This window comes from Cucumis melo, chromosome 7 (assembly GCF_025177605.1).
Source record: "Cucumis melo cultivar AY chromosome 7, USDA_Cmelo_AY_1.0, whole genome shotgun sequence".
Taxonomy (NCBI): Eukaryota; Viridiplantae; Streptophyta; class Magnoliopsida; order Cucurbitales; family Cucurbitaceae; genus Cucumis; species Cucumis melo.
The window spans coordinates 10,503,415-10,525,770 of record NC_066863.1 but is presented as its reverse complement, the minus strand read 5'-3'; the positions used below and the strand labels follow the sequence as shown (position 1 = coordinate 10,525,770).

Below are 22,356 nucleotides of genomic sequence, written 5' to 3'. Positions count from 1 at the left end.
TAAGAATCAAGAGGGCGTCATGATAGAGTTACGTGTCTATCATGGACAAACCCTAAGAAGCAAGAGAGCGTCATGATAGAGTGACATGTCTATCATGGATAAACCCTAAGAAGCAGAAGGGTGTCATGATAGAGTTGTGTGTCTATCATGGACAAACCCTAAGAAGCAGGAGGGTGTCATGATAGAGTTGTCATTCTATCATGGACAAACCCTAAGAACCACAAGGGTGTCATGATAGATTTGCGTGTCTATCATGAACTAACCCTAAGAAGCAAGAGGGTGTCAGGATAGAATTGCGTGACTATCATGGATAAACCCTAAGAAGCAAGAGAGTGTTATGATAGAGTTTCGTGTCTATCATGGACAAATCCTAAGAAGTAAGAGGGCGTCATGATAGAGTGACGTGTCTATCATGAACAAACCCTAAGAAGCAGGAAGGTGTCATGATAGAGTTACGTGTCTATCATGGACAAACCCTAAGAAGCAGGAGGACTTCATGATATAGTTGCGTGTTTATTATGGACAAACCATAAGATGGAGTAGGGCGTCATGATAGAGTTGCGTGTCTATCATGGACAAACTTTAAAAGCAGGAGGAGGTCATGATAGAGTTGTGTGTCTATCATTAACAAACCCTAAGAAGCAAGAGGGTGTCATGATAGAGTTGCGTGTCTTTCATGGACAAACCTTAAGAAGTAAGAGGGCGTCATGATAGAGTGACATGTTTATCATGAACAAACCCTAAGAAGCAGGAGGGCATCATGATAGAGTTGCGTGTCTATCATGGACAAATCCTAAGAAGCACGAAGGTGTCATGTTAGAGTTGCGTGTCTATCATGAACAAACCCTAAGAAGAAAGAGGGTGTCATGATAGAGTTGCGTGTCTATCATGGACAAACCCTAAGAAGTTGACGATCAAAGAAGTAGGACATTGATGAGTCATATATACTTGTATTGGACCTTCAAAGGTTTGAAAAAAAAAACAAGAAGAAGAAGAAGAAGAAAAAAAAGGAAAGAGAAGTTCTCGTACCTTTGTTCTGCTTGATGAGTAAAGAATGATCAAGGTATGGGGCTATTTATAAGGCTAACAAGTCCAATTCCTAAAAGGATTTGGAATTATTAAATAATAAAATAAACTAAAAGTGAATTATCTTATGTTATTTTATCTTAAAATAAAATCTCGGATTTCACTTTTGAGATATTTAAACATATTTTAATAATTTAAATTTTTTTTAATAAAATTAAAAGTGAATTATCTTATGTTATTTTATCTTGAAATAAATTCTCGTATTCCATTTTTTGAGATATTTAAACATATTTTAATGACTTTATTTATAAAAAAATTAAATTAAAATCCAATTATCTTATGATATTTTATTTTGGAATAAAATCTCGGATTCCACTTTTAAAATATTCAAACATGTTTTAATATTTTAATTTTTAAAATGAAATTAAAATTCAATTATCTTATGTTAAAATTGGTCATTCCAAATTCTTAAAATCAAATCAAACCATCATCAAACTCAAATTTTTATCCTCAAATTAAAGTAAATTCGGGATAAAACCTTAAATTTTTCTAAATTAAAGATTGGCCATATCCCAACTATTATTTTAAATTTAAATCAAACTCATGTACTAAATTTATAGTTTGATTAATTGGATATGTCAAATTGAGCAAAAAAAATGCTCATATTTGGACTTTAAATTTATCTTTTCGAGTTTGACCCACTCATACACGTGCATACATCTCGAAAGGGGGCATTTGTTGAATAAGAAATTTTGGAACCAATCACAAATTGTCACATCATTTACTAAAATAATTATATTTGGGATTAACTAAAAATTGGCATGCGTCCCAAATTAAATTTAAAGACAAATTGGACAATTCTAATGGTGTCACGTGTCTTTATTATGACAATTGGGTCAAATTAATTATTTTGGTTCAATTAAATATTATTTAGTTAGGCTAAAATTCAATTGAGCCAAAAAAATAAGCTTAATTTAGCCTAAAATAAAATATGACTCAAATCCATGTGATTGAGCCCATGGGTATGGTCCATGGACCAAAACAGGCTCAAGTCCATAAAAGCCCACCAAGGAACTCTATAAATAGAGGAGTTCTCTTTATTTGTGGGGTTGGAAATTTTTGACTCCAGGAGGTCTAGAGAGAATTCTTCCAAGAGATAGAAGCCTCCTCAACTCCTGAAGTCAACCATCCTCGAAGATTGAAGCTCCTTTGAAGATACAAGCTTTCTTCCAAGACTCCAACGTCAAGAACACCTTCGAAGATTGAAGCTCCTTTGAAGATACAAGCTTTCTTCCAAGTCTCCAACTTCAAGAACACCTTCGAAGATTGAAGCTCCTTTGAAGATCCAAGGTTTCTTCCAAGTCTTCAACTTCAAGAACACCATTCTAGAGATCGAACTACATCGCATCCAGCCGTGGAGTTCAACTTCAAGAACACCAATCAAGCGTAAGCATCCAGCCGAGATAGAATCAGAGGATAAAATTCTAGAGATCGAACTACATCGCATCAAATCAACATAAATACAACATCAACATAAGTTCAACTCACTAGAACAAATCTGGCCTTTAATGTCGGTTGGAAAAAATGAAAAAAGAGCTTTAATGTCGTTTTTGAAAATGCGGATGTTTAATGTCGGTTTTAAGCCGACATTAAAGCTGGAGCTTTAATGTCGGTTTAAAACCGACATTAAACATCCTTGTTTTGAAAAGCGACATTAAAGCTCCTTTTTAATTTTAATTTTAATTTTTTATTTTATAAAAAAATGACTTTCTCTCTCTTACTTTACTCTTTCTCAATCACCCACACGATTTCATCCTTCCAATTTCTTCTTCACTCCTCATTCTCATCTAACAATATCCCTTTCTTCTCTGAAGAGTCGCTGGCACCACCACCACCATCGTCCCTCGTGCCCAGCTCGTGCCCGCCACCACCGCCGTCACTCCTCACTTTCTTCAAACACTGATGCTTGCCACCACCGTCGGGAGTCCTGGGTTTGTAACCATGTTCATGTCCAGCCCTCGCCACCACCGTCGCCGTCTGCGTTTATCTCATAAACTCCCTTTTGGTATAATAATATGCCATTGCTCTTGTGTGCTCACTTCTCTTTCTGTCAGTTTCCCTTGCCAATTCCTTTCCCTTTTTTCAACAATTCTTTACCCTTTTTTTCCTTAAGTTTTGATGTAAACTTTAATTCTTCTTTTATATACTTTTATCATTATATCTTTGTATTTTTCTAAAGGATATTGTTCTGTAATTTCACATTCTCAATTCCAGGTAATTTTCTCTCTTCTTTCTCTCTCTCTCTCTCTCTCTCTCTCTTATTATTGTTATTATAGTTCATGGGATAATATATTAAAATTGAGATGGGTTTTCATATCTTGTGTTGTAAAAGGGTTTCCCCCCTTTATTTTCATATATCATTTGGAATTCTCTATTAAAGAAAAAGGAAGGTAGGAAGAAAAAGGGGGGTTTTCTTTTTCCACTTAGTTATTTCTTCCATTAATTGATTGAGTTTGATTCATTATTTGTAGATTTATTGACTCATGAATTTGCCATCTTTTTTCTTCCATTATTGTTCTTTTTGAGCTCTAAAACAGAAATCAATGGAGGAGGATCTGCAAAAGAGAGCCACAAGATTACTATTGTTGTTGTTATCATTATTCATTTATGCAGATTTTTCTTTTATCAACAAGGAAAAAAATGGTAATAATTTTAGTTTTGTTTTTATTTAATTGTTTTTTGTTTGAAGATATCTTTGTGTCCTTCAGTTTTAAGATCACTCGTACGTCAAATGCAGTGATAAAAGTTAATATATATTATTTGATTCTTTTTCTATTTACTTAACTTTGAAAATTCAATTATTACTTCATTGAATATATAATGTCCATCTCTCTTTGTTTACTTGTTTATCATTTTCATTTTTAATTATTTTCAGATTTGATAAATGAAATATAAATTTTCCCTCCTAACTTCTTAATAGCTTTTCAATAATGTACATAAACTGCCTTTCAAATTTGTGTTAATTTCTTTAACCTAATTGTTGCATTGCTTGACATTAAATTACTATTTTTTGTTATTCGGTCGAATGTTTATGTCTCCTTTTCTCTTATATTTTTATTGTACTAACTATCTTTTGACATCATTCTTCACTCATCTATGATTTGGAATGAAAACCATCTTGTTGAAATAAGTTCTAACGTTTGTGTTTATTTTTATGTTGTAATAAAAATATTTTTTATTAGTTTTATATATGAACATATGAATGTGCTATTATTGTTAGTGAAAAATATATGTCTCAGTTAGTTTGGTTGATTTTAGAGTTACTGTAATTGATGGTCTGAGGTATGGTTGAATTGGCAATTGTTTATGGTTTCAATGTCAGCTAAAAATTCGGTTTTGTTCTGTGCATTATGATAAAATCATTTATGTTCCACCATCCTTACTGTGTTGGCTAGACCTCCAATGAACATATAAAAGAGAATTGTGTTGCATTGTTTTGAAAGATTCAACTAGTAGTGTTGGTAATAATAGTATATCAATATAAAAAATTAAGAGTTTGGTGGAGATATTAATAAGCATAATCTAATAGGTGAGTTGAGTGGTGGAGGATCTGCTATGCTTGCAGCGAGGGGGGAAGGTCTCTTGTCTTGGATTGAAGATGACAGTTTCATTGTGGATGAAATAGTCACTGCAATTCCTGAGGTAATGGCATGTTTAATTTCTTTAATGGTAATGGATGAAATAGTCACTGCAATTCTTTAATTTCAGGGAGTTGGAGTTTTGCTCAATGGCATGTTTGGTTCTGTCACTGGCACTTGTGCATCTGTGTAAGATTAGGATATATTTCACTATTTCGCATGATTTAACAAAATTATATGGTATGGTTGAGAATGGTTGGAATCTAAGATTTTGTCGACATCTATTTCTCTAGGTTTAGCTTTCTTACTCTGTCAATGTGATTTTCTATTCTTCTGCAGTAATTTAGGGAAAGAAGTGATATGGGTTCACAATTGAGAACACTTATCTTCATTCGTACGAGATATTTTGGGTTTTGGGTTTATGCCCAAAAGTGGAAATTATCATATTATTTCTTTACTTAGAAACCTTTTGGGAATAATGACCTTCCCCTACATCCGCTACTGCTGCTAATGCTCCATTGGAGGCTCTGATGTAAGTTTCATTACTCAACTTTACTTTCTAGGATTACTGGTGGAAATAAGATGTGCCCTTGATATGTTTTTTCTGACCAACGGCAGGCTACATAGTACGGCTTTCTTCATTAAAGATTCTGTATTTTAATCAACTTTGCTTTTGTTGTTTAGTTTAGATTAGAAGGGTATAGTTCTTGAAATGGCCAAGCGGGATGCATATTTATTCAATGGTTGCTAATCATTTCAGAACTGCCTTGTTGACACACATAACGTTAAGAGGTTTTTGATTTTGATGCATTACTTGTGAATTTGATTCTTTAGGAATGTTACGGGGGAATGCAAGATTGAAGTTAAAATAAAGTTAAAGGTCATTATAATATAGGAGGACCATTGTTTATAGAATAGTTTTCACTTTAGAAATAAGAAAGCATGTATCGTATGTGGTAATGAATAGAGGAGGAATGAGCACCATTAACTCATTATACTATTCGGTATTTGCATTCTAAACCCATGAAAAATTATTGTTTTTATTTCATTTATTTAATTTAATTTGCTTCATAAATTTGATCTTTTTTGGTAGCAGGTTTAGCTTGAAGCTTGAATCTCGAAGGATATGATTAGGAATGATTTTCAGTTTGAAACTATCTTCAATTGGGTTGGTTCCTTTTTAACTGCCATCGTTTCTTTTGGTTTGATGCAAATTCACCAATCCAAGTTTGAAAAAGGTGAAGGTTATTGGTGAGAGGTTCTTTCAACAGATCTTGAGGCTGACTGTTCTTCTTCGAAATCTTTGTTACTGTTCTCAAAATATGAAGGCATGATGATAGAATAGTCGAGTAAAATGCCACCTGTTAGATTTCAAGAGCTCGATCATATTCTTCATTGGATTCAAAATACATTTCTGTTGGGTGATAACTTTAAACATGAAATTTTGAGGATTCATCACAAGTGTTTTAGAAAAGCACCTCAATCCAAATGAGATGTCCAATAATTACTATCAGAAGACATATTTCCTCCCTTAATTATTGCAGTTTTTCATTTTGTGTAAGTGGTGGGAAATTGTCAAATTGTCAAATTGTCAAATTGCTTTCATGCAAGTGGTGGGAAAGATCCATGCCAAATTAACAGTAATCCTTATATGATAGGTTTTGGTATTGTAGAGATAATATTTTCCCAAATTAAAGAATTCGATCAACTTTGGTGGCTCTCCATTGTTGCTTCTGTTATGTCTTTTACTTACTCAACTATTGGACTTGGCCTTGGAGTTGCTCAAATTACTGGTAAATCCCATTAAACACATGGATCATAGTATAATATTTAAAACCTTTTTAATGCGATTTTAAGATGAAGATTGTGACTGTACTATTCTTGTTTTGATTGTTTGTTTTAGCAAATGGAAAAATTGGAGGGAGCTTGACTGGAATTAGCATAGGAACTGTCACTCAAACACAAAAAGTATGGAGGAGCTTCCAAGCTCTTGGAGACATTGCTTTTGCCTACTCATACTCGATTATCCTCATTGAAATTCAGGTACGAATCTCGGAAAAAATCGATGTCCTTTTCCTTTTCCTTTTTTCTTCTTTTTTCAATTTGATTGATGGAGGTATGTTATGTTTTGTGGAACAGGACACTCTAAAATCTCCACCTTCAGAGGCTAAGACAATGAAGAAGGCAACTCTAGTGAGTGTGTCGGTGACAACGCTTTTTTATATGTTGTGTGGCGCTGCTGGCTACGCACCATTCGGGGACATGGCATCGGGAAACCTACTCACTGGGTTCGGGTTCTATATATAAATACAATATTAAGATTTCATTTTGTGTATGCAAATGTAAAAGACAAATATTAAAGTTTCTAAATAATATTAATTTTATTGATTTGTTGGCCTGAAAAAAAAATATTTATTTACACGGATCGACTGTCAGTTTATAAAAAATGGAAAATAATGCAGCAACTAAATAAAAATAAATTTGTAAAAATGGATCCAAAAACAAGGCTTTAATGTCGTTTTTAAACTGACATTATTGGAGATCTATAATGTCGGTTATAAACCGACATTGTTGGCCTCTTTAATGTCGGTTTTAAACCGACATCAAAGCCCAACTGACATTAAAAGGCTTCAATAACACTATGAAAGATGTCGGTTGAAAACCGACATTAAAGGCCTTTAATAACGCTCGCAAAGATGTCGGTCGTCAAGTGACATTAAAGGCCTTTAATGTCGGTTTTAAACCGACATTAAAGGCCAGATTTCTTGTAGTGTACTCCACGAATCAAATTTCTCCAGAAATCTAGTGTGAACAATATTTTTATTAATTTATTTTAGTAAATATTTTGGTTTTATTTTTAGATTGGTTTTGTTTTTATTTCTTTACTTAATAACAATGAATTGAACTTTGCATAGTTTTGAGTTTTAAAATGTTGTTTTTAAGTTAATGAGCTCAGCTTAATTAAGTTGAAAAGTTCGTTCATTACATTTTTACCCACAAACCTTCTGTAGCCAAATTCTCAAATTATCTACACACAAATTGCATAAGGCAAAAAAATAAAAGTTGTGTCGGCAGAAACCCAACTTCATGGGTTTCACTAACACCAAACAACGACTCTCTCCAACCATATATTTTTCTTACGCGAAACATGGTGTGATATCTTTGCATAGAAAATCAATTCATCAACATAAATCATATTTATTGACATTTTTGTTACGTCGGAAACAAAATTTGTTCACCCAGTTAAAAAAGGTCTCCTAGTCTCGCTGCAAGCTCATTGGATGTTGGCCCTCTAGACATCAACTCCGCTCTGAATACTCTCCATCAACCATAACCACGCATCATAGAGATGTTCGAGTATCCATACTGATCCAAGTTGTCTCTCTTTCTAAATAATTCTCGTTGTCTTACTAGGCTTGGTATACGTTTCTTATTAGTGTTCTTGGTGAACTCAACCTGCAAGCAAGTAATTAAAATGCAAACGAAGAACATAAGGCCAAGATAAATGCATTGCAACCAAGAATATACATACATTTAGATCCAGTACAAATAGGACTCTCGATTCGTGTTATCCTAAGATTCATGCATTTAGATCAAAGATTGGTGAATTTAGAGCCCAAATTCAACATAGAATTTTAAAATTATGAAATTTTCAAAAACCAAATGTCCGGTATTTGGACAATAATGCAAAACAAATTATTGTACATACCTACCTACTTTGATTAGAATTGTTCTTAGTTGAAAATATTCGAAGAAAAGATAGAAAACGTTGCAAACTTGGTCATCAAATAGGTAAGGCATATGCTACCAATCAAGGTAAAAGTTTCAAACCTCTCAACTTTAAAATATTGGTGAAAAGCTTGAATATTCTATAGCTAGAAAAAAATAATTGTGTACATATTTGTATTTAAAATAATTTTTATAGGAACTTTTGGCCACTGTTCCAAAGTTGGGAGATCGTGACTATTACCACCACCAATATATTCAAACTATAGATGGTATCATCCTAAAATTAACAACTCGAAATTAATTTTATTGAAAAGTTGAAGCCGAAAACAGAGAAGTTGGTGGCATAGAAGTGAGGTGCTCACATTCCACTTTCTGAGTCTATAAAACGTTGTTTCGAAGGTGTGGCTATAATACAAACCTATCCCTCTTTCTACATCAAAAAAAGATAAAAAGTAATGAAAAATCTTCGGTTCACAAGTCTTCATCTTTTGGTGGTGGCAATCGCGGCCCTTCTCACTGGAGCTCGTGTTGCCGAGGCGGTGACTTGCAACACCATGCAGCTGAGTCCATGCATCGGTGCAATCACATCGACAGCGCCACCGTCCACCACTTGTTGCAGTAAGCTGAGGGAGCAACAGCCATGCTTTTGTGGATATATGAAGAATCCAAGCTTGGGAGGTTACGTGAAATCTGCTCGAGCAAAAGCTATTATTTCCACCTGTGGTGTTCCCCTTCCCAAATGCTAGAGTTCGTGCTTCGTAATGGACTTTTCTTATATATATAGCCTAATATAATATCAGACGACTATGAATAAAAAGGAAAGTTATCTCATATTATTTTCTTCGTCTTATATGCTTCCATTTTTATCATAATATAAATATGTAATGGCATTAGTATAAAAGAATTTGAAATATATCTACAGAAGTGAAAGAAGTGGAAGTACTTTTTCATTTTGATTGTATGTAGTATAATTACAATACTAATATGGGAAGGTTTGTTTTTATACTTCTATGCGTTGATTCAGTTTGTCAATTTTAATTGTATGAGAAATACTTAGGTGTTGTGACATATCAAACTCTGTGCAGCCCAATCAATGCTTCAATAATAAACTGACACGTGACAATTCTATTGTAATAATTAATGCATTAAATTATTTAAGACCACAATGCCAAGATAAATGCAATAGCTAGCAAATTCACAAAACAATAGAGAATATGAACATAAGGATGTACAGTGGTTCAACTAAACTTGGAGAGGTTTTATTAAGAGTAATCAAGTTAATTACAAATTCACGGCAAGAAATGGAAGATCTCCCGATAATTTTGATATACAAAAAAGAGTCGAAAAAGGATCTTCCGACGTACAAATGCCCATTGCCCTTAAATTTGTTGAAATTTATGTTGTAAAACATGTATTTTGTAGTTAAAAATATATTCTATTCAATAATATGGTTATTGATAACTTATTAGTGAAAATAGAATACTATAACTAATCTTCAATCCAATAAACTAACGTCTCGAGGCTATCTAATGTAGACTTGAACTTTATGTAGACATAAACGTGGATAAAGTTTAAGTATATAGCCCAAATGGTCTACAGTGTATGAATAAGGTTGGGTGCCTTCACTACAAGAAATTTGGTCTTTAGTTAAAGGCCTTTGATGTCGGTTGCGAGCATTATTAATAGCCTTTAATGTTGATTGGACTTTAATGTCGATTTGTAACCGACATTAAAAGCCTCTTTAATGTCTATTAGGCCTTCAATTTCGGTTATAAACCGACATCTTTGATGTTGTTATTGAAGACCTTTAATGTCGGTTTAGAACCGACATTAAAGGCCTCTTTAATGTCAGTCTAAAAACGACATCTTTGTCTTGTTTTGGGCCCGTTTTTTCAAATTTATTTTTATTAAATTGTTTCATTATTATCCATTTTATATAAACCGACATTGAGTCCATGTAGATAAATATTTTTCCTCACTCCAATAAATCGATAAAATTAATATTATTTTAGAAAGTATAATATTTGTCTTTTAATAAATATTTTTCCTCACTCCAATAAATCGATAAAATTAATATTATTTTAGAAAGTATAATATTTGTCTTTTACATCTGTATACACAAAATAACATCTTAATATTGTGTTTGTGTACATTCTACAACTGTACATGAAACAAGATCTTAATACAAAACTTAAACAAGAAATTCTAAACGTCTTCTCAGTTTTTAACCTTCAACAATAGTTTGGTTGTCTACACAATCGCTTCGCTTTCCACCTGATATGTCTTCAATCATTCTACAAGCAATATCAAAATAAACGTTTATTGAAACTATTGTGTAAAAGCTAAAAGAACATTTTTATCATTTTATATTTATAGAGCACTAACAAACATATGATGGAAAAAAAGAAGTTAAATATTCAGGTCAATTGAATAAAAAAGTACAAATAGCTTTCATGAAAAGCTTGGTCCCTCCCATTGGAGTCATGTATTGAAAATCAAAGAAGATCTGTCATCTGAAAGATAGTAGATTAATTTAAAAAAGGTCATCAAATAGCTAGAGGCAAAAGAACAGTTATATCTGACTTAAGGTATATCATTGAGGAAATGTACAACAAATCTTACACACTCTAATATAATTCTTCAAGACAAGATAATTGAAGCAATACGATATCAATTTGCAATAACAAAACAGATGAGCCAAAAAAAACATACCTACTACTCTATTTTAAGAATCTTGAACAATCTTATATTTACCTCTCTTTCTACATTAAAAGAAGAGGGAACCTATTAGGAAGATCTAACGAGTAATGCATAAAGTATATTTGACAAAATCAATGAATAATTGAATAAAAATGATTTTTGTGAAACAAGACCACTAATTTAAAGTCTTTAGCAATGATCATTTAACGAAAGTTAATTAGATTGCAAAAACAAGTAATCATGTGTCTTGACTTAAAGTCAAGAAATTTAAATGATGCCATCAAAGCATCACAAGCGAAAAAGATAGCTTACAAATCTTTAACAATTTGATGAAAGGCCTTCTTCATCTTAACAAATCACATCAATAACCAGAGGCCCCTAGTTCACTTGTTCAATTAAAGCAAAGCACTTGTTAATCTATGGTTATTCTATTCCACACATAGAAAAAGAGCTTAATATCAAATATATAAAACATAAATGAAGAAGAAGCATAAAATGTTAATCTATGGTATTTTATTTTTTGGATAGCAAGATTATAAACAGAGACACTTGATACTATTTCAACATTGAATTAATATAAGCTGGAAAGGTTAAACTATGAAGTCGAGTTTGGACAACCAAAGGAGAGAAACGTACAAGCATGTTTATGGCATTGGTCCTATCCAACTACAAACCAAAGCTGATATACACAAGAGTTTTGAAGATTCAAGGCAAAATTACATTAACCGAGAACTTTGCAGCACTAGAGAAGGTTGTTTCTTTGGAAATTAGGTTGAAATGAGGATGTGGACCTAGCATTAACAAGAAATTCCCACAAACATAAGGAAAGAAAAATCCAAAAAATAAACCTTTCCATATATACATCGTTTAAAAAACTGCAAAAGATTTAAAAGAAATCGGGCTTTGATGTCTCTGTGTGCTACTGATGTATCCTCATCTTATGATCGAAAATACACTTCTACTGTATCTGTAGGTTCAAGGGCAACTTGCTTCCTCAACTTCTGGATTCTATTAACAATCTGAAACGGATAAACTAGTAAGCTAGGAAATGACAATTGATAGAGACTTTGACCACGCATACAATATGACTATTACAACCAACTTTAAACAAGTTAACATGGTACAGAGAATTCATGATCATAGTATATCATATACATAGATCAAGCACAAAAAATGCAAGGTACCCTTCAATGATCGCTAGGCCATCTATCTATATGGTCATTTCCATCTTTCAAGCTACCAAGCAAATTGCACAAAGACGAAGCAAAAACCAAAAGCCAAAAACCAAAGAAAGCATGATTTTGCAAATGTTATCCTCCATGGCAAATATTATATTTCTATTTCACCTACAATGCACACAAGATCAACACCTAAAATGTCAACATGCAATTTTCAACACTTCCATATAGAACTACAACACATATAATCACATATCATTAAACACAACTATATTCAACACCATAAAATCAAATACTCTAAATCTTTCAACACTATAAGATCAATTTACCATTAGAATTAAAGATCAAAATCAAACCAAAAACACAAAAAGTCTCAACCAATAAGCACATAAGAAACAAAACCCAAAACCCAAAACTCCATCAGAGCAACGTTTATAAAAACACCTTGAATGCATTTTTATATTTCAAAATTGAGAAGAAATGGGTAATAGAAAAATGTAAAGGGATTGGTCAGGCTCCTTGCTTTCAGTAAAGTTAGTGTTAGAAAATGTTTATTTATTGAAAATTTTCGAAGATTTGGTTGTTTATTTATTTAAAATTGTTGGAGAAAATCCTAGAAATCCACTGTGAACTTGAGAAATCCTAGAAATCTATCATTTCTCGTTCAATATAATTGTATTCACTATTTTACCTTGTCCATTTTAGACTAAAATATTTACTAAACGACCATTACTTTCTTGTCTTCTAATCTACTTTGGATAGGGATAAGTTTAATCTCTACAACAAAAATCAATGACAGATTAAATAATGATGTTAAGCATTTACTGTATGCCAAGATTGACATAGCAAGAATATAGAAAAAAAAACTTTTTGTTCAAAGATTCATCTTTAGCTCCTATCAAAAGAGTGAGAGATATACAGAGAAATTCATCACATCAACTCAAAAGAATAACTTAGAATTTTGATAGGCCACCAAGTAAAGTGTCCATGAACAAACTAAGAGAGAAGTTCAAAAAATCTCTCTACAAAATAATGAAAGGAAGAAAGATGTTTCGACATAAAATTTCCATAGCCCATGTTATAAGAATAAAACTTGTAAGGTTTAGTGAGGTTAAAGCCATAAAAGGAGATCAAAAGCTAGTTACAGTTTTGCAAATCGTAGCCAAAGGATTGTTTTTTACGCGAGCAAGAGCTTATTGTCACGTTGTTAAATGATGAGCAAAGGATCAGAATGGAGTTTCCTCCATGCATCATTGGAAGAATGAGGCTTATCCTCAAACAGAGCTCCAGTATCCAACAAACATCATAATTGAACAATACAAAGAGAGATAGCCAAAGCACACAAATCAGCGAAAAAACGCAATAGTACCTTGGAACTAGATGGCTCACTGGCAGTCGCGGCAATAGTTGAACTAGGTAAGGTTTCCTGGCTTTTAAATCCATCGGAATTGCTAGCTTTGCCAACTACCAAACCCAATTCATAAAGCAAATCCAATCTCTCATACTTCCTTAATGAAATCCGAAAAATTGAGAATCAAAGAAACACCATACTGCTAGCGATCAGAAAACTCAAGAAAGAATAACAAACGAATCGAATGAAATTAAATGACTTAGAAAATGTGAAAAAGAAAACGACGGTGGCCTTCTTCTGAAGTATTTTGCCAATATTGTTGCCGGCAACAACGACCAAAGTCATGCAAATTAGTTCTCCCATATCTTCTTTTGAAACCTAAAAAAATTGAAACATAGGTAACAAAAGAAAGAAGGAGAGATAGAGAATATGATATCAAGAAATTTGAGGGAGAATTAGGATTTACGATAGAACATTGGCTCGAAAATTTTTGCTCCAACAACAAAATTTTGTCCGTTCGATTTCTACTTTTCTTTTGTATTTCTAACAAGACATATAGAAAGGAAGGAAATTTGAGTTTGAGATGAAATCGTGGGTGGTAATTATGAACTTTTATTTGAGTTCATAATCTCCATCTCTGCACGTCGATTATGAACTTAATCTTAATCCCGAGCTAATTATGAATTTTTATTCAAATATGATTATCCTTAGATCTGTATAGGTGAGGATAGCACAACAGAGTGGCCCAATAAGCCTTCCAATTTTAGGGCAATCTCTCGTGTTTTTTACTCGTGCCTTCTTTAGGGTTAGTAGATAGGTTGTTCCCTTAAGAACTAAATCCAAGCCTTGAACAAGAAACCTCATCCTTTCATTGGCCCGAAAGGGATTCAGTTTATAGGTTGGACCTAAAATCAATTGTTTAAATCAATCGATGTCAATTTACCAAACGCATGCAGGGCACCAAGTGGGTCGTACCGGGTCAGGCAGAAACTCGGGCCAATGAGAAGGTGGGGCCAAAACCAATCCATTTTAAGGTGTCTTAATTAACTATACATATGATGTATGTTTTAATTAAACTTAAATTGTATGTCCATAATGTATGCCATATAGATTTAAAATCTCATCATAGGTTAACATGTCCATGCATTGAAAGTATGTTATAATTGTTATAATTTATGGTATGCATGTTCATTAATTGATATGATTAATTATTAGGGACACAAGTTATGGTTTGTTTAGTTGGCAAGACAGCTCGTCCATGCCGAAAGACTCGACTGTTAATGAGTCTTTCGCAAAAAGTGAACACAAGGACCTTCACGGATACATTAGAACAACTATCACACAACCTATGGCAAAATATTTCAAACAAGTTTTTGTTGCCCAGTCATACCTAAGCGAGGAAAATAATGAGACAACAATTAGGTTATTAAGGCTCCAAAAGGAGAATGCAAAGAGTAAACAACAAATAGCCTAATTGATTATCGCGGTATACCAATCTTGTCATCACACAATCTGAGTTGATGCGGCAAATGGGGGAAAAACGCGACAAGAAATTTTGAGCTTCAATGGAATACACTCATGCAGTATTTGTTCAGCGCGTGCCTCGATCTGTCATTCCACTAGAACTGGAAAACACCATTCCTGCACATTTATCAATCCTTTAGCTCCCCTAAACCCTGCTAGGAAGATTAAATTTGGGGGTGTTTTCTTTCTTATGTATTTTGAGTTATTTTTTTCTTGTATCTTGTTCTTTTGTAATATGTATGTACATTTACTTAATCAAGTCCATATTTCTTCCATTTATGCTTTATGTTTTCCTTGTCACTTGCCTTCATTTTTTAATTCTTTGCCTTGTATATTTTGTTGTTTGCAAGGATAACTTCCATAATAAGAATTATGCTAACTTTAACTTACCTTGTCTCTAGCTATGAAACTTTCCTTAGCGAAATAAACTTAGTAAATATTTCTAGTTGTCTTTAGGCGAGCAAGCTTTACCTCAAACCTCTTTTGTAATTTTTTCTAAGTTCATCTTATCATTCGCTTTTTCACAACGAGGACTCTGCTGTGTTCTAGATTTGGGGGAGTGCGAGGTCTCAGCTAAAGAATTCAAAAATTTAAAGAACTTTTCATTTTTAATCGATTGAAACTTAAATTTCTAAAAAAAAAAAAGGTAACTTATTCATTCACTCTAAATTTAATTGAAATAAGAACTTTGTTTTCGCCTCTCACAAAAAATAAGAAGTAAAGCTTCAACTAAATTTGAGAGTAAGTAAATAATTGGCGATAAGAGTTATAATTGAGGAGAGGAACAGACTCATAATGTGTAACGACTCAACTCCTTATACTAACTTGTGGTTATTACTATTAAAATACATAAAGATTTTTATATTTAAAATGAAAAAGAGAACCAAAGTTCTGAATAAATAATTTCAAATTCTCATTCATAAATCATAATTTGAAAAATAGAAATAAATATTTGAAAATTTAATCATAGTTTGGGTTCTATCTAACTTTTAAAGAAAAATAAAAAAAAAACAATTCATGAGTTCGATAAATTCAATTAAAAATACTATGAACATAAAGCAGAAGCATAAAATTTTCCCCTATGGCAAGTTGCAAGAATTACAAGTTTCTCGGCGAACCAAAAATGGGACGTGTTAAGAGATTTGAACCCTAGTTCAACGTGTGTTTTTGACTTTTGTTGTCGTTCGTGTCATACCACCGACACTTAAATAGCCAAACATTTCTTTTCAACGGATATAGAACAAGCAACACTTCATCTAGAACACCGTACAAATTATTGTCGCCACTTTCACCTGCATCGCTTTCACCAATTACCATCACTCCATTGTTTTATGTAGTATGTCGAGAATCACGTTCTGACATGTGAAATCTTAGCCCACTGACGATGTATCTATTGTAACAACGAACGTCAAATAATGGTCCCATCATAAGTGAGAAGAAATCGTTAGATAGATTCTCAGACTCACGCAGTTCTATAACTTGAAATCAATGTGACAATGATTATACACATTCACGTGTATAAATACATTAGTGCATACATGCGACACGAAAACTTGTTATATACCTGTGCTCGAAACCATTTAGAGAATCTCCGTTGATGTCTTTTGTACAAATCAGTAGCATTTTGAGTTAGTCAATGTATTAGCATTAAATGTTTCCAAACGGGGATGATTATGAGTTTAATTTGTGTAACAACAACGTATATAACAAATACTCAACAACTATACCTAGGAAATATGAAGATAAGGAATGCTTACTTGTGATACTCTGATATTTCATCTACATTTTGAGGATGTACCAATGGAAGAGGCGTTTTTGTTCCTATGATATAGTACGAAGACTTGACACACTTAAGGATCGTACTTTCTGCTTGAAAATTTCAAACTCACCAATTACCTCGTCCATTGGAATTGTATCATCATTTCACTCATCTCTTGTGAATCGGGACTCTATACCACTTAGGTAACGCAAACAAAAGGTGCTCGATTCATTCATCACATACGCTTATGCATTGGACCCCCTCAGGATGTGCTTTGTTTCTAACATACTATTTTAAAGTGCATAGACTTCTTTTAATGGGATACATCCAACTGTAAGAAACTGAACCAGTAACCTTGGTTTCGTATGATGACTGAATGACTACGTGTACCATAACACTTAAGAAGGCAAATGAAAATATTCTTTCCAACTTACAAAGTATGATTATGATGTTTGCTTGTAATTTGTCCAAATCACTTACTCTTATCGTTCTGGCGCACAAGTCATGAAAAAAATTACATAGTTCGATTACAGCAGTGTACACGTTTTCGGTAAGAATGCTCAAATACCAATAGGTAGCAGTCGATGTAATAAAACATGACAATCATGCGTTTGAGTTCTGATATTTTCTTCTCTCTTTCATGCACACATCACGATATATTGGAAACAAATCCATCGGGAAACTTAACTGATTTTAGAAACTTGTAAAACTCAACTCATTCGTTGCTATTCAACGTGTAGCTCACGTGTGGCTTGACCAATCAACTACCAACTTCTATAAGGTGTAAATCCTTTCTTATCTTCAGATCTTGTAGGTCCAACCGACCATTCATGGTATCTTTAGTTTTTCCTTCAATATTCAACAACATACCAACCAAATTGTCACAAAAATTCTTCTCAATGTGCTTTACGTTAAGTTTGTGATGTAACAGTAGTCTCGACCAGTAAGGAAGTTGAAAAAAAAACTTCTCTTTGTCAAATTAAGAGCTCTCTTTATTTTCTTATCCTTTATTGAAAGATGTTTACTCATAACTAGAAACTCCAACTGATCTAACTATTCTAAGATTTCATACCCATTCATCACAACTGGAGGAGCCCTACGCTTTACCTTTCCATCGTGTAGCTTGCTTCCACGCCACATATGGTTCTCTGGAAGATAGTGTTTATGTCCCATGAAAGATATTCTACCTCGTATCCCAAACGACGATCTATCACCCATGCATATGGGACATGCCTGATAACCCTTTATACTCCACCTTGATAGGTCACCATACGTCGGGAAGTCATTAATCGTCCATAACAAGGCTGCATGTTGCTGAAAAATTTGACCTGTAAGAAAGTCATACGTACGCAGCCCGAAATTCCATAACTCTTTTAGTTCCTCAATCAATGGTTGGAGATACACATCGGTTTCCTTGTCAGAAGATCTAGGATTGGGTATGAGCAGTGACATGGAGACATTTGTCTTTTTCATGCATTCCATGGTGGTAAACTGTAAGGAAGTAACACAACAGGCCACATACTGTACGAGGTACTCATTTGACCAAATGAGTTAAACCCATCAGAAGCCGGCAAACGCACGTTCCGTGGATCAGAAACAAAATCAGGAAATTCAAACTCAAAGTGCTTTCATCCCTCTGCATCAGCTAGATGTCTCAACACATCATCTGTTTCAACACGTTTGTCCATATGTCATCTCATGTCAGCGGATCCTTCCTGTGATACAAACAAGCGTTGTAATCTCAGGACCAAAGGAAAGCAGCACAATACATTATGTAGAATTTTTTCCCTCTGTTATGATTAACCTTGTTCCGAGCCTCGCCACATGTAGGACAATGTTGAAAATCAGCAAACTCTTTCAAGTACAATACACAGTCATACTTGCACGCATGAATAGTCTCGTATCCCAAGCTCAAGTCACAAAGTTTTCGTTTGGCTTCATAAAATGAACTAGGGATAGTACTACTACACATTGGAAACACTGCTCTTAAGAGTTCTAACAACATGTCAAAGGACTTATCACTCTAACCATTTAGAACCTTGACATGCATCAACTTAACAAAAAAATTCAATGAGGAAAGTTCAGAACAAATGGGGTACAACTCATTACATGCTTCATTCAATAAGTCCTGAAATATGTTTGTTGTATCTTCATCTATATCTACCTCAATATTCCTCGGCATTTGATCCTCTAATGACCTTCCTTCGTTTCTTCTTCATGTTCAATCGAGACTTTTAAATCATTCAACATACCAAACATATCATCTTCTTCATCAAATTCCCTACTAATAGTTCCTTCATCAAAAGGATTACTACTCGTTCCTTCCTCAAAGTTTTCTGTACCTCTAAAGCTAACTGACTCTCCATGATATACTCATTCTGTGTAGTAGGGGGATATTCCAATAGTCAGTAGATATTGTTCCACACCCTCTAGTGAGTTCCAATTTGAGTTCATACATCTCTTGCATGGATAGTTTATTCGTCTGTAAGCATCAAAGTGAAACTTGACAACTTCTAAAAATTTGGTCACTCCCTCTTTATACTCAAGGGAAAACTTATTCCTAAGTTTCATCCAACCATTGTCCATCATTTTAGTCCCTAAAACATAAATAGGTTTGATTAGAAGCATATTCCTCTCCTCTCACATCCTAAACTTACTCTCTTGAATATACAATCTCCTAAAATTTTCACTAAAACTAACTTCAAACTACACAGGTTACCATACTTGCAAGATAGTCACCACAACCTAATTAACCATAAATAACTTCAATATTTGTATCCTACCCACCTCTTCCAACAATGCTACCTTACAAGCTACCCTACTACCACCCCTTCAGACCTTTAGAAATACAAACAAATTCAAAACAAAAAAAGGCATCCATAACTTTAGGATAGTCATCCCAAATATAAAACAAAGTTATTCAAAACTACTAAGAAATAAACTACTAGAATTGAACTAAAGGCTACGATAACTACAAGATAGCCAAAACAAAACTTAACACAAATTATAGAATTTTTAAAATAGTAATAATCCTTAGCCCCCCCCTCAAAATTTCATCCTCAATCCCCCCCCCCCCCCTAAATTTTCAACACATCCCCTTCAAATATTCAATTAAACCTACTTCACCTCTTCGAAAATTTAAATTTATCAATCCCCCTTTCAAAATTCCAATTGAACCCCCATCATTCAAAAATTCCAATTGAACCCCCCCAAATCAAAATTCCAATTCAACCCCCTATAATTTTTAACCCATTCCATTCAATTAACTCTTGACCCTCAAATTTTGGAATCAAAATTTAAACTCCCCAACTCAATTGCTCAAATAACCCTACCTCAAATTTTCAACTCACATTCCAAAACTAATTCAATATTCAATCTTAAACTAATTTCAAAAAAGAAAACTATAAACTAACTAACCTAAATTAATTTCTAACTCAAACTAACTTCAAAACTAATAAGAAATTGCTTTAAACTTACCAGAAAAGGAAGAACGACGACACGATTTCAAGGAGCGGCAACGGCAAGGAAGATGGCGGCGAGGGGAAGCTTAGGCACCACGAGGGTGACGATCCTTTTTCTTTTCTCCTCTTTCCATCGTTTCAGTTTTGTCTTTCATATAACTGAAACAAAAAATATAGACGAACTCCGAACACACCACGAAGACATCAGGAGTTCCACCTTATATCCAACGCCATTTTCGATGCGTCACTAATGGCGTCGAAAATTTGTAACTTATTTTCGATGTCATGCATTAGTCTTCGGGAACCCCTGCTCTGACATAATTAATATTCAAGTGTTTCCCAACGTCCATGCAAGTCGTCGGGAAATATGTTACCAATTTTCGATGTTGGATAAGAATCTTCGGGAATAGGTGTCACCCTGTTGGTCGGCTTGCATGGAATGTCAGGATAAGTTAAATATTTATTTTGGTTGTAAACTATTCCCAACGTCATAAACCTAGACGTCGAAAATATCTTCTTGTTTTTCGACGTGCTTCGTGAATCATCGATAAAACATAATATTAAAATAATATTTTTGATGAGTCTCAACGTATGCAAAACGACATCGAGAACAAGCATCTATCCAGACATTTCGGCTTCCGACGTCATTTAGCTCGTTGAAAACCCCCCGATTTCTTGTAGTGTCAGAACATTAGATTTCTCACCTAAATCTGCCTATATAAAGGACTCCATCACCATCAAGAAAAGTATCTGAGTTTGAATGGACCCAAGAGCCTTAATGAGATGGACCCTAGAGAGTGGTGGAAAGGAGTAGCCTTTCCATTGTATGTAAAGTTTTTCTTCATATTTTCTGGTCATTCTAAGAGTGAAAGCTTAAGGTTTGAGTGAAGAACATCTCATTTTCCTATTTCCCCTAACTTCTAATGTCATGCCTATTCATTCCATTCTTTGTATTTTGTATCACATTAGTTGAGCTATTTTCACTACTTGGCTAGTGTATATCGCTAACTACCCAAGAGGGCAAGTAGCAAGGATATGGCTAACGCGTGCAAAGAGGAGTTTCGAGAAAAACTCCACCTTAGGGAGATAACTTGCATCATTTATATCCCAAAAGAAGAATAATTGTGGCTATTACGTGCCAAGTGGTTGTCACCCTTAAATGCGAAGTGCTATAAGTCTTGTAAGTGATGAGTTCTAGTTATAACTTGCTTAATGTAGCTTGGTCATTTGGATATCCCGAGAGGTGACCAAGTGTGGCATGTAAAGACACCGAGAGGTGCTCACCTTAATCACAAGCACGTTAACTAAGTTATATCGCATCAATAATTTTTTATTACTTAATCGCCTGGTAATGCATAGATCTTCCTTCACCTCCCTTCTTTTATACAAGTTAGTTCACAACTCTTTCTCACATCCATCTTCATTCCCCTTTACAGATTCTCTAGTGTAGATAAGTATATATAATTTAAACCTATTGTTTTTCTTACACTTGGGAAAACAATAAAAAAATTTGTACACAATGAGGACTATGAATAGAGAAATTGGGAACATTTTGCATGCATTGATCATGTCAGAATGCATAATGAAGAGATTCATAAGGAGCACTTTGCATGAAATGATCTTGAATCAATGACACATTATTAAGAATGGAATATACACATGTACAATACACCAACATAAGCAACAATACTATTTTCAAGCTGCATCATTAATGTTGCTTAGAATAAGATAATGCATGCATGATGTTGCATTTTACCTCACTAAGTTCGTGGAGTTAACTAACTAGATCAAGTTGTAGGTACGGTTGAGTGGGATTGATTCCCAGCAAACGTTGACTCCAAACACAAATTCCAAACAAATTTTTAGCACCGTTGTCGGGAAATTGATTTTTCAAATACTAAAGTCGGGTTTTAGTTTGATATTGGGCAAAACACTTGATTTTGGTGAATCACGCGATCAGCCGAAGATGGCATGAAAGGGTTCAAGGTAC

The 22,356-nt window shown here is 33.9% G+C and overlaps 3 protein-coding genes and 1 long non-coding RNA gene across 4 annotated transcripts; 3 read left to right on the top strand and 1 right to left on the bottom strand.

Annotated features, from left to right (window-relative positions):
• Window positions 1-2,820: 2,820 nt before the first annotated feature.
• Window positions 2,821-6,403, top strand: LOC127150232 (uncharacterized). The gene is made up of 5 exons (XM_051087577.1): window positions 2,821-3,729; window positions 4,616-4,728; window positions 4,795-4,853; window positions 5,004-5,196; window positions 5,761-6,403. Exons 1-4 carry the CDS (start codon window positions 3,630-3,632, stop codon window positions 5,038-5,040), a joined length of 309 nt encoding a protein of 102 aa, XP_050943534.1. The 5' UTR covers window positions 2,821-3,629; the 3' UTR covers window positions 5,041-5,196; window positions 5,761-6,403.
• Window positions 6,316-7,052, top strand: LOC127150231 (amino acid permease 3-like). The gene is made up of 3 exons (XM_051087576.1): window positions 6,316-6,457; window positions 6,568-6,707; window positions 6,804-7,052. Exons 1-3 carry the CDS (start codon window positions 6,316-6,318, stop codon window positions 6,969-6,971), a joined length of 450 nt encoding a protein of 149 aa, XP_050943533.1. The 3' UTR covers window positions 6,972-7,052.
• Window positions 7,053-8,823: 1,771 nt separating this feature from the next.
• On the top strand, window positions 8,824-9,343 carry LOC103487520 (non-specific lipid-transfer protein 2-like). The gene has a single exon (XM_008445858.3). The coding sequence runs from the start codon at window positions 8,849-8,851 to the stop codon at window positions 9,137-9,139; it is 291 nt and encodes a 96-aa protein (XP_008444080.2). The 5' UTR covers window positions 8,824-8,848; the 3' UTR covers window positions 9,140-9,343.
• A 2,283-nt stretch (window positions 9,344-11,626) lies between these two features.
• Window positions 11,627-14,281, bottom strand: LOC103487521 (uncharacterized). The gene is made up of 3 exons (XR_001762372.2): window positions 14,089-14,281; window positions 13,641-14,000; window positions 11,627-12,112 (listed from the first exon to the last, which is right to left on the bottom strand). It is a non-coding gene; the product is annotated as an uncharacterized LOC103487521 (long non-coding RNA).
• Window positions 14,282-22,356: the final 8,075 nt, after the last annotated feature.